We start from the raw sequence: 12,884 nt of genomic DNA, 5'->3' as shown, positions 1-12,884 counted from the left end.
TCCTAAGCTAAGACTGACGCTAGATTGTAGCAGAAGCTTGTCGACGTGACGCAAGTGGAATGCGCACGTGACATAAATGGTGACAAATGAGACGTATCCAAAGGTGCATTTGCGAAGATGAATCTAACGGTCGGGCCCCAACACTGGCAGTATCCATAGGTCCAAACGAGGAGATGTATGTGACAAAGCATGGTGCATAAGTAGTTTCCAAGGCTCTATCCTTGGAAACAATCTGCGTACTATGAGTGTGGCAAGAAATGCCTTGCTCTGAATCTTTGGATCACTAATCTCCAAGCCTCCTTCCTCTCTAGGCATAATGATCGTCTCCCAATGGACTCCTGGTCAAGTGTGAGTAGAGCCATCTAGGCCACCCCACATAAAGTTGCGCATAAGGTGCTTCAAACGCGGCATGATGTCAGAGTCAAGAGTCATGCATGATGTGGTGAACCAAGCCGTCACAAGAACCTGATATACCACAAAGACTCTGCCAGCAAAAGACAAATGCAAGGATGACCAATGGCAAAGTTTCTTCTTGATAGACTGTAGAACGGGCGCAAACTACATTGTGGCGTCCTGTGGCGCAAGAAGAGAGACATGGCCTCAACAAAAAACAGAAAGAAGTATGTTGCTAGGGGACATCTCTGTCAGACTGAACAAGATACAGGAAAATGCGCCCAGTGTGACCTCTAATCGTGACAGCATTGGTAGCAATACGATAAAATGCATATACACCTCTCATCCATTGCAAGGGGAAACCCATCCTCTGACTAGTGCCCTCCGAAACCTATCATAAGCCTTCTCAAAATTAAGAAGCATGAACGATATAGGCTGTTGTATCTGATGAGCCCACTTGACTGCCTCATAGAAAGTGAAAATGTTATCCAAAATACATTGATCCTACACAAAACCTATTTGTGAAGCATGGATGAGATCCGGCATAAAGGGTTTCAAGCGCATACTAATCATGCGAGCAAAGATCTTACACACGAAAGACATGAGAGTGATCAGTCTGCATTGTTGGAGGGACGATACATCTCCGCCTTTTTGTATAAGAGAAATGAGTGATGAACACGTTGAGGCAGGCAGTTCTCCTGTGTCAAATATGTGTTGTAAGCCTGAAAGCATAGCGGGGCAGAGTGCATCCCAAAACTGCAAGAAGAATTGTCTAGTCAACCCATCTCTCCAGAACAAGATACACCATCTAGGCGAACCATTATGTCACACATTTCCTGCATAGAGAAGGGGGCTAGTAAAGTGTGGCATGTAGTCTCTGTAACCACAAGCATTGCATGGGACCAAACGTCTTCTCTGGCATCAGCATTTCATCAGCAGTTTAGAAATCCTCAAAATAATATGAAAAGCCAAGCACCTCATCGGGATCCGTATGTAACATGTCAGCAAAATCTCCTAAGGCTCTAGTAGTTCCCTTGAGACGCTCCTGGAAGCGTGCAAAGGGTGTCAACCTCACGCTCACTCAAGATCTTCCCCCCCCCCCCCCCCCCCCCCTTTTTTTCCTCATGGAAAAATCATCTCTATAAATCTGAGTACAAAAGAACCCTAAAGATGCTAGAAATAGCCTATCTCGTAGGATGTGCTGAAAAAAATCAAAGGTGAATATGGAAGAAACCACCAAAGGAAACTCCTCAAGGTGGGGTATGAGTGGAGTGCAAGCTGAACCACTACAGAGGGGAGTAATGCCACTAAATGTGACCTTTGTCAAAATTGAAAAACATATGAGAGTGAGCCCATTGTCTGATGAAACAAGCCTGCTCTCCTCGATTGCCCTCAAGGAACCCGATGCTGAATCCCAATAGCTATGTAGAGTGTGGATAATATCCACCCAAATGTCGGTGAGGATGTCTACAATAGAGGACGGTGCAACACTAAGAACGTGGCAGCAATGGGCTCACCAAATGTTCCACAATGTAATGGCAACTAGCATGCACGACATCTCGTCTCGAAATCGAGGAGCATCATGTTGCACATCCCCTCTGTGTACCATACTCAAGGTACCCATGAGGCTGGTAGCAGAAAAACAAAATCCGTGGCAGTACCCACCCTCAAAAAACAAATGATTGCCAGGGCGAATTCAGAAGCATGATGTGAGAATTCAGATTTCTCAGTCTGAATGTGACCGAGTGTCTCTCTCTCTCTCTCTCTCTCTCTCTCTCTCTCTCTCTCTCTCTCTCTCTCTCTCAACAAGTCTTGAGTTCAACTCCTCGTCGGCTACATATTTAAGGTCTCTTGGGATAGTTTCCTACGACGTTAAAAATCTCTTTTTCTCGGGTGTGAGTGTGTGTGCTAATAAAAAGAGGAAAATGGTACAACCTTTTTATCACCCAAGTGTGGTAGATTGGTTATGCCATTTCCCTCTTGAATAACAAGTCTTGAGTTCAGCTCCTCGTCGGCTAGATATTTAAGGTCTCTTGGGATAGTTTCCGATGACGTTACTCTCTTCTTCTTCTTCTTCTTCTCTCTCTCTCTCTCTCTCTCTCTCTCTCTCTCTCTCTCTCTCTCTCTCTCTCTCTCAGCCGCTTTCACTATCTTTACAGAGAGGGTTTTGGACAACTTTCTAGAGTCATGAGATACCCGGATCAAAAATGCCTCGGATTATGCTTACTGGAGATTCGCACACACACAGAGAGGACCTCTTGAAGAGGGGCACAATGAAAGAGAACCAACGACAGCGGCAGATTACAGATTTCTTTCAGTCATAGACAGAGGAGTTCCAGCAACCCCCACAACATAGCAGTACAAGAGGCATACTGCTTGATCGGGCGATAGAGTTGGGGCGGTCTCGGCGCCCACAGATGAGGAGGCCCTCTCGACATCCATGCAGATTGCGACAAGGGATCCATACCATATTGGCGCGACATAGGAGCCGTCCCGACAGAGTGCTTACCTTGGAGGACATTGAACCTCTACAACCTTTTGGATATTGATGTCTCTATTGTCAGAGAGCTCCATTGTATCAGCCCACACCCCCCCCCCCCCCCCCCTTTTGTATCCCCCTTTGTATCAACTTTCACCCCATCCCTACCCACTAGTTTCTTTTCAATTCTTTGTACTTTTTTTACCCAGACCTGGTATTAGATTCACCACATGTAACCTTTTGGTCTCATGGGTCATTTGGGCCTTTTGAAGACGTTAATATTACATTTCATTTCTCTCTCTCTCTCTCTCTCTCTCTCTCTCTCTCTCTCCAAGTTCAATTATTTGCAGATTTTGTTTGTGTGTTGCTATTGATTTCTCACTTGGAGTGTCTAAGCCTGTAACACAAAGCATGCTCTATCAATGCATCTATAACTACTAAATCGGTCTACACGCAATAATTTCATCATCTGAAATGTATCATGGGTTACCCCTCTGGACCAATAAGCACATGACCTGTCTCTCAAAATACATGTTGAACACATCAACCCAGAGAGGCCCAGAGGATCTGCTGGAGGTCTCCACACGCCTACAACAAAAAAATGAGCTGGTAACTACATGGATAGGGGGACATCTAAAGTGGAATATCACCACAAAGTAATCAAAGCCCTCCTCCCAATGTAATAGGGACTGTGTAATTTCTTGTAAGCGCTCAACCACGGTCACTATTTTGAGTCAAGTCTGACACTGGACTAACTACTGCACCCTCTGATTTGCATTTGCCCCTGGTTGTATAGGCAACGTCACCTTAGAGTGTTGATCCAACTGCAAAAGAGAGACCTCTGCCTCTATTCAAGACTCGCTCCCATCTGGTTGTCCGTCTGACAGTGGCTGACTCTCCTCCACCTCAGCTCTCTCAACCAATCGATATGTATGCCCATCTCTACCTCTCTCTCTCTCTCTCCTCACTTCTCTGACTTGACTACTGCACACACTGACCTTCTAATAGCTATCCTGCTATGGCATCGAGCCTTGGCAGTGTCATGATCTCTGCAAGTCTAGCAGTGCTCACAGCCTACAGGTCCAAGGGAAAAGTTGTCCCTGCTGCAACTCTTTGAGACAATCCTTCACAAGGTGGCCCATCACATCATATCTCAAGCAATCATTTGGTCTACCCATGACCACAATCCTCCATGAACGAATCACACCCTCCCACTCATAATAAATGGTCTCTGGGAAATCCTTGAAGGGAATGACAACTACCTTAATAGATGGCATGAATATTTGGAGCTATACCAAACGCATGAAAGTGCCAAAAATAGATGTCATCTCCCTCAACATCTCAAGCAACCTAAACTCTGCCAAAAAATCTGGAAAAGCAAAATTCGATGGAAACTTGGGCACCCGAAGTTTGTCCTCAAATGCAGTAATATCAAAGTCCTGATATCGTGGAATGAAAAACCAATCCTTCAGGGACAAAGAGAGGAAAGCGCGCTATCAGGCGGAGGCAAGCTCCTCCAAAGATGCAATAGCAATGTAAGTGCCACGACCCAAAAGTACCATGTTCTCTATCCGCCCGCCAATCCCTGAAATTTCTTCTAGAGTAAGAGCATCTGATCATGCAGCCTATAGCACCCCGTTGAGATAGAATCTTAATTCCATCCCCAATCATTGATGTTCACTTGAAAAGCCTCAGAGTAAACCTAAAATTTCAACTTTACTCTTTGTATTTCTAAGTATACTTAGGGACACATATATGCCACATAGTGCTCAAGTGGCAATTGGACAGCTAAAGGCCTCATCTCACAAACTAGAGATTGAGGTTGAGCGAGCAGCACATATTGACAAAGACTAGAGGACACGTAGGATATGTGGACGTGGGGTGGAGAGAGCACTGTGTATGCAAATGCCAATATATGAAAGCATAGGGGTCCCTGTATAGCCCTTTTCACAGGAGAGCCCACATTCCAAGTGCTATCGGTGTCGAGAGCCAGAGATAGAGTAGGCTGCTTCCTACTAGATGTTCAGAGACATAGAGAGACTCTCCTCCAGTCACCCACACTCGCCATGTTTGAGGTGAAAACTCTTGGAAGGAAAAGAAGTTTTTGGCTAATTTACTCTATTCCAGCCTTTGATTCTATTCCGCCCCACAAAAACTTCAAGAAGAGCTTCCTTCCTGTGGCAAGATTATCTATTAGTGCTCCCCTAGGATTCCTCCTAAACATATGGAAGGTAGCTCACAAATGAGCCTAGGTTTTGATTTATGAAAGTCCATAAACTCCCTTCTTAAGCTCCATTCGAATAAAGGTGAGTTCACAAGAAAATTTGTATCCTCACCAATCCTATAAGAATAGGCAGCAAAAGATGCAATGAAGACAAGAACTAGCCTCCAATCCAATGGACACCTCAACTCCAATCTGGCTTGACTCCGATAAGATCCTCTAACACAAGAGAGAGAAGAAAGATCATTGAGGTAGAAAGAGACAGACATTTGAGAATGTGAGAGAGAGAGAGAGAGAGAGAGAGAGAGAGAAGAAGAAGAAGAAGAAGAGAATTTTGACGTCGTAGGAAACTATCCCAAGAGACCTTAAAGATCTATCAGTCGAGGAGAGTTGAACTCAAGACCTGTTATTCAAGAGGGAAATGGCATAACCAATCTACCACACTTGGGTGATAGAAAGATTATAGCATTTTCCTCTTCTTATTAGCTCACACACACACACACACACACACACACACACACACACACACGAGAAGAAGAGAATTTTAACGTCCTAGGAAACTATCCCAAGAGACCTTAGAGATCTATCCGACGAGGAGAGTTGAACTCTAAGACTTGTTATGAGAGAGAGAGAGAGAGAGAGAGAGAGAGAGAGAGATCTGAGGAAGGCTCTCCATGTTGATAACAAAGTTGTACATGCACAAGTGACCAAGGGTGGTCCAACATAGAATTGGCATGCCCCAATGGATAGACCCAAGGTACACACAACCGTAACTGCTACTGCCATCTGCTCTTGCACACGAGATCATTGACAGAGTCTTCACATGGACTGCCCTAGCCTCTATAAAAGCAAGGCTCCGGCGGGATCTCCCCCTAGCAAGAGAACTAATCTGGGGAAGAGAGAGAGAGAGAGAGAGATGTCTCAAGTAGGAGCATGGAACATCTCCTCTCTGGTGCCTGCACCTTAGATGTGGTGCTCTACATCTAGATGATCATATCGTGTCTGTCCGACTCTGTGTAGATGCCCTGAGAAGAAAAACGGCAAGGAAGGACTCGTTGTTGCCCATCACATATGCCGGTGTGTTACCCTGCTACTAGTGACCGCACTTGCATGGGCTGTCAAAAACACCAGGCTGGCTGCTCTTAAAACGTAAGGCATCTTCTCAGGAGTCACCCTAGGGCTGCCCACGAGGGGCACCCTACACCCAAGGCCTATGCGCACATACTCTCCCTATGGTACCCCTGCCCACAAATAGATACTCCCAAGCATGCTGTCCACCATCCTCCACGACCTCATAAATGGAAAACAAGGAAATTGGGCACCGAAGCTCGGTGGGCTATAGGGAACAAAACAAGCCAGGCTCGGAAAAATACCCCTAGACTGCAAGAGCTTGATAGCCATGGAACAAAGCCAAAACCTCGAGCTAAACATGGCTAGACACATCCTGACATGAGAAAACAACCTCAATCTAGCCGGGCACAACCACAAAACAGCCCTCATTCCCTAATACCTGTCACTAGGAGAAACTCGGACCATACGAAACACTTATCATTTCCTTGATCATGAAATGGAGGAAGCGAACAAGTGCTAAAAAGAAAGCAAACCGTCTCTTTTTGTCACGAAAATACACCACCAAATACTCGCACAGATCATTGATCCGGCTCGAGAGCACGTCGTTGCTCTGATACCATGTCAAAGGTGCCACCAAAAAGGGTGAATTGGGTGATGATCTTGTGTCACGTGCATTGCACTGGAGCCACGTGGACAAGCTCCTACTACAATTTAGCGTCAATCTTAGCTAGCTTAGGATCTAGCCTGGAATTTTTGAGCCTATAGAAGGACATGCATGATCAGGCAAGTCATAGTTGCATATCCTCAGTTACATAGTATAGTCACTTAAGCATATAGGCATATGAACACTCACTTGAGTCATTTATGAATAAGTGACTTTGACATGACATTTATAAAATGTAGGTAGGGCAAATCACAAAAGAACCTATATAAGCAACCCCTCGGACCCCATTGGGAGCATTAGAAGATCAGTACCCAGTACTCAGTACTACCCTCACGTTTTCCCTCAGCATCCACCAATGTTTCTATCGCCAACACCTTCAGCATCAACAAATCAGCCCTAGCATTTTTCCATCAAATCAGCCAACGTTTTTGCACCAGATCAACCCGAACGTTTTTGCATCAGCACCATTATCTAGCATTTTTGCAGATCATCAGCATGGAGCACTCAATATTCAGCATTGTAGCATTTGTGCAAGTAATTAAAACAAGTACTTGCTCTGGCAACATAGCAAGAGGGCCCTTGAGGGTGGTTGGGACCTGACATGGGTGTTGTCTCTCTTCTCTCTCTCTTTGCCTCTCTTTCATTGTAGTTTCTCTTTCAAGTGAAGTAAAGTAACCTTGTGTTTGTGCGGAGTAATCAATCTGAGTCAAAATCCTTAAACCCTTCCACTGCACATGACATCTTGTCTACAACCGCAAGCAAACGTGCTCTTGGGACCGGGCAGCCAATGGATCACAAATCTATCACGATAGATCTCCTCAAACACGTCCTCCTATCACATACCACCCATCAAACGAGCACTGGAGTAGATCTGCAAGACAACCTGCAGCAGTAAAGTGTTGGGGGGGGGGGGGGGGGGGGGGATAGACTAGCTAGAGAGATTGAGATGGTCAAAACACCCAAAGAGAGAAAACGTTCGGCAAATGAAACCATAGAGAGAGGGTGCACAACAAACTCAAAATGAGAGAGAGAGAGAGTGAGAGACCTATCTAAAACACTGACTGCTCTACTCACAATTGATATGTATAAAGTACAAGGGGGAGGTCTCCCTATGTAGATAAAAACTTGGAAATGCCCTACTCAGCCCGAAGACCCCACGAAATGGAAAATATATGCCTAAGCCTAATATATTGTAAGACTCTGAGCCCAGTTAAACCCAGAAACAGGGGTCCTGCCTCATGCCAACCTACCGGGTGGGCACAACCGTGGAATGCATTGCCGAGAAAGAACCCATATAAAAGGATCGGTATTGCGAACTATAAAGCAGGCTTTAGAGATTTTGCAGCTGTAAAAACAACATGCTACATAGAATAGAGTGTGGGAGTGCATTCCAATGAGTGCCAAGACCTGTAGTATGACCTAGGCGGATTGACAAGATAGTAAAAATGGAGATTGAAGACAATATTTCTAAAACCTGAGCTCCGAGGGGCCAAAAAACAGGCATTGTGATATAACTTCGCCAGGAATTCCACTTAAGAGCCTAATTGTCACCCAGAAAGACCAAAAATAAATAAAAAACAAATTAAATGCTTACGCAATTCCTTGAGCAAGCGTAACTGCAATTCTCATACGCATTATCCAATCCAGACTTTTTGCACCCCTTGGTAGATGATGCAACCACCTGTCTAGAGGTCCATTTGGCATAAAATCATAAACTATATATTTTTGACCATGCTTAAAGCAACATCCCCTGACAGTCACCAGATTTGGATGCCGGTATCGAGCTATCCTCCCAATCTCTGACAGGAACTCCTGCTCATTCAAAGACCTAAAGTTTAACTTCTTTTGAGATAAGAAGTCCTCTTTCCACTTGAAATTCCCTGAACTAAGCCTCTTGATGGCAACCAAGGAGCCATCAGTGAGAACTCCTTTGTAAGTTCGCCCTGACCTGTTATCTCCCCCAAGCTTATTTCCATCACTGAAATTTTTGGTGGCTGCTCTTAACTCGCTAAAGGTAAAAACTCTCCATGAAGGTGGCATTAAAGCTGCATTTGCAGAGCTGGATGATCTTCGCCATCTTTTTGTTTGTCTTAGAAGAAGTAGCCACACAACAACACCACATGTGGTCATGAATATGAAAACACTTACTACAGCCAGAATGACGTTATACTCCTTGTGACAAGACTTGTGCTGGCACTTTGAAGCTGAAAACAAAGCAGAAATCTACTTGATTAGCAACATTCCCAAATAGCAAGGTTCAAACCAGACTCATGCATCACAAATCAAAAATCACAGACAATTAGCAAATGTACCCTCCATTGTAGTGCAGGCAAATGGTCGCAAAGTGTGGCAATTGTCCACGTTGATATCCATTCTGTTGTATGTTACAAAAGTGCAAAGCTTTGTTTGAGTACATCGTGATTGTGCGCAACTGTTTTGAAGTAAAGAAGAGTTCCAATGAGTGTGATCGTCACTCCATCTCCAAATAAACCCAATGCTTGAATTAGCACCGTGACCACCAAGCCAGCAGCCAATCGATTCATTACCACAAAGAGTTTGCATAAATTGCAACTCAACCTTAGAAGTTACGGATGCCAAGTGACCAGAATGATTTTTGCAAGTAGCCTCGGCATTGTTCCAATTCTTCGATTCATTGAACACTGCAAAGCACTTAGTCTCCTCCTGCATTGATTGCCACCCAGCAGAGCATGCTCCTAAAAATAAGTAAAATTTGTCATCTCTCTCTCTCTCTCTCTCTCTCTCTCTCTCTCTCTCTCTCTCTCTATGCAACAAGAAGGCATAGAAGAGGTTAAGATCGGAAATGCGGTGATCATGCTTTTGCTTTATGCCGATGATATAGTGCTCTTGGCACATACCGTAGAAGATGCACAAAAGCTTATGAGTGTCTTGGAACGCTTTTGCCTACATAGCGGGCTGATCGTGAATGGATCCAAAACCAAGGTTATGCTTGTAAAGACCCTCAATGATGAAAATCCATGCATTGTATACAACAATGAGCAACTTGAAGTGGTAGATCACTTCAAGTACCTTGGCCTTGAGGTTCCATCCAATCATAAATGAAAGGATTGTGCAATGTGTCGCTTGGAAGCCGAAAAGAGGGCTTATTATGCATTTGAGAACATGTGCAATGTTGGAGAGATCAAGTGTTGGGCTCTCAAAAAGTACCTCTTTGACACATTGGTGACACCGGTGCTTCTTTATGGAGTGGAGGTGTGGGGTGGAAGCATCGGGAAGTCTACTTGGAAAGAGTTTGAGAATGTCCAAAAGTGTGTTCTCACCAACTTTCTCCAAGTCAAGACACAAACACCCTACATGCTCTTACTTCTCGAGTCCGGATCGCTTCCCATTGAGGTCTTGGGCATGCAAAGGGTTGTGGAGTACATGCGTAAGACACAACGTAGCCCTTTGCATCGACTTCCTAGAATCGCATATGAAGCATGTCAAAAGGTTCAAAAGACATGCAAGAGCAAAATACTAAGTTCGGGGTGGATGCTTGACATCAAGAAATGGTTTGGAAGATGGGATGCATGTCACTTGGTCAAGGATGCGTCGATCGACTCCCAAGTTAATGAGGCCTTCTTACAATGCCAATGTATCACGGCTTGGGAGAAATCCAGAGGTTCTCGCTTCAGCCATTACACCACACACGTTGCCCCAAACTACAAATCTCTCTTCTTCTCCGAATGAGGTAACCGAACCCATCCCTACATCCTTGAGCCCATCCCGTTGAGTGCGATCCGCACCATTGCCTCCATTCGTCTTAGATCCCATTCTCTACGCTACGAGACAGGACGTTGGGGCACTGGCGAGGAGTGTCATCGACTTTGCACCTTATGCCCTCGTCAAGTGCGAGAGAGTGAGTACCACACACTACTTGAGTGCTCAGCTTTTGACCACATTAGGTCCTCTTTTCCCCATATATTCAGCCATGAGCTCTCCCTACATACCTTCCTCTCCCAACCACAATGTGGACTCTCTATTGCGACGCTCATTTCAGCCATTTTTGAGCATCGAGAGTCACTTATGACCTCCACTCACACCACGTGACATGTTCATTTGGTCCCATAGGTCATATTTGACCTCCGAGGACGATAATAGAACTCTCTCTCTCTCTCTCTCTCTCTCTCTCTCTCTCTCTCTCTCTCTCTCGTATTACCCTTTCGTATTACGTAATCAAACTTCAAAATTACAAGCCTGAAAGCATTACATCTGCCCGTAGGCACACAGAATAGTACAAGGATCTAATCGTGAAAAAACCCCTGTATTGTTCAACATCCACAAACCATAGGGGAAAAACTACCAATGATACAAAGTTACAAAATATGGGTGATGACAAGGAGGCCGAAAATTTCAGCCAAGAATCTCCAATAGCCAACTCCTGGTCTCCAAGGCTGTAAGCAATGGCGCATCCAAGCAGAATAAGCACCACCACAACCCAAGACTTTGCATCAAAACTCCGTGAGAGAGAGAGCCTCGCAGCCATTCTTGGAAAATCTATAGGGCTATGGCTCTGTGCAACCTGCATAAGCAAAAACATGGTATGGAACAAGTTGAAGAAGAGGCTAAAGGCTCAACCACCAGCTTCCATGACCACCACAGTCCCTAAACACCCAACCCTATTGATAAAAAACAAGGGAAATAAATAGGAAAACGAGCAAAAACATACGTCATGCAATCATCCACGCACACACACCTCCCACAAGCAAACAGGCAAACACATGCAAAGAAACATGCAAGCAAGCAGACAAAACACGCATGACACACAAACAAAAGAAGTCACAAGCATGCACAACAGACAACATACAGACAAGAAAACAACCACAAGAAAAAGCCTATGTTAGAAAGAAGAGGAAGACAAAGAAACCGCCGTAGGCCAGAGATCAACAAAAGAGGATGCAAGGGTGAGGGTGGAGAAAGATGAAAAGGAATCAGGCAAGCCACATCCACGTGCAGGTTGGGGCATGAGGAGCAAATCGGTGCACAGGGCAGACTGTCTGAAGAGTGGGCACAAACCCACATGCATGCCCACAAGGAGGGAGCAGGGTGACCGCCACAGATTCAACGAGGAGGGTTTAGTAAGCGACTCTCTCTTTCTATCACCCAAGTGTGGTAGATTGGTTATGCCATTTCCCTCTTGAATAACAGGTCTTCAGTTCAACTCTCCTCGTTGGATAGCTCTTTAAGGTCTCTTGGAATAGTTTCCAACGACGTTAAAATACTCTTCTTCTTCTTCTTCTCTCCTCTCTCTCTCTCTCTCTCTCTCTCTCTCTCTCTCTCTCTCTCTCTCTCTCTCTCTCAAAAAAGAAAGAGCCTTGTTACGTCCCCAGACATCAGGATAGGCGCTTGAGCTATGTCCCGCCAAGGGTGAATATGTGTCATGGCCCTATGGTTAGGGAGGTTAAGGAGTCCTATAGATAGGACCCTAGGCTCATTTGTCACCCATCTAGTGTGATCACCGCACTTGGACTCTAGGCCCTTGGCAATTCTACCCACACCCGTATTTGTGTGGGTTTGGTGGTCTGGAACACCAGCTCTTGTGGTAGAGACTAGCTTGTTGGTTGCAAGCTCCCAAGATTGGGGGTGAACCTGTATTGGCTATATGACTCGGAGGTAAGTCTAATGTCCGCTCTCTACACTAGTTTATGTGAGTATGGCTTGTGTCATGTCATGTGTGGAGGATGGATCCGACGAGGGATGCTGATTCTGAGGGCAAAGTACATCATTGTTTACAAAGCAGGATTGAAGGCGAAAATCTGGAAACTGTAAAATTTGGGTACAACTAGCCACATGGCAGGCTAGAAAAACTCAAGACCAAGGTAAAAAACATGTCCTAAAGAGAGTAAAAAGTGCCCTAGAAAGCTAAATGGAGAGAGGATGACAACAACCTCTAATAAGCACTTCCACCAAAAGCAAACTCTGCTACTCTGTATCAAGAACCTGAACCACCAAAAGCCACCATTGGTGAAAGGGACAGGGAACATCTGCACTGGCAAGAGCTCTAACATTGCGCATTGCCCGCCAACTTGTTGAATCTG

At 45.0% G+C, this 12,884-nt stretch overlaps 1 protein-coding gene across 1 annotated transcript in view; it reads right to left on the bottom strand.

Annotated features, from left to right (window-relative positions):
- The window catches only part of LOC147437365 (protein kinase family protein / C-type lectin domain-containing protein), a 60,313-nt gene that overhangs the window by 11,243 nt on the left and 36,186 nt on the right, over positions 1 to 12,884 (bottom strand). Inside the window, exons 2-3 of the mRNA XM_086486913.1 lie at positions 9,141 to 9,542; positions 8,423 to 9,032 (exon numbers count right to left, since the gene is read on the bottom strand). Coding sequence (XP_086343039.1) covers positions 8,423 to 9,032; positions 9,141 to 9,542 — 1,012 coding nt within the window. The remainder of the gene's footprint in view (positions 1 to 8,422; positions 9,033 to 9,140; positions 9,543 to 12,884) is intronic.

The sequence above is a fragment of the Adiantum capillus-veneris genome, chromosome 17 (genome assembly GCF_014529385.1).
Source record: "Adiantum capillus-veneris isolate H3 chromosome 17, ASM1452938v2, whole genome shotgun sequence".
Lineage (NCBI taxonomy): Eukaryota > Viridiplantae > Streptophyta > Polypodiopsida > Polypodiales > Pteridaceae > Adiantum > Adiantum capillus-veneris.
This window is presented reverse-complemented; position numbering and strand designations above follow the sequence as displayed.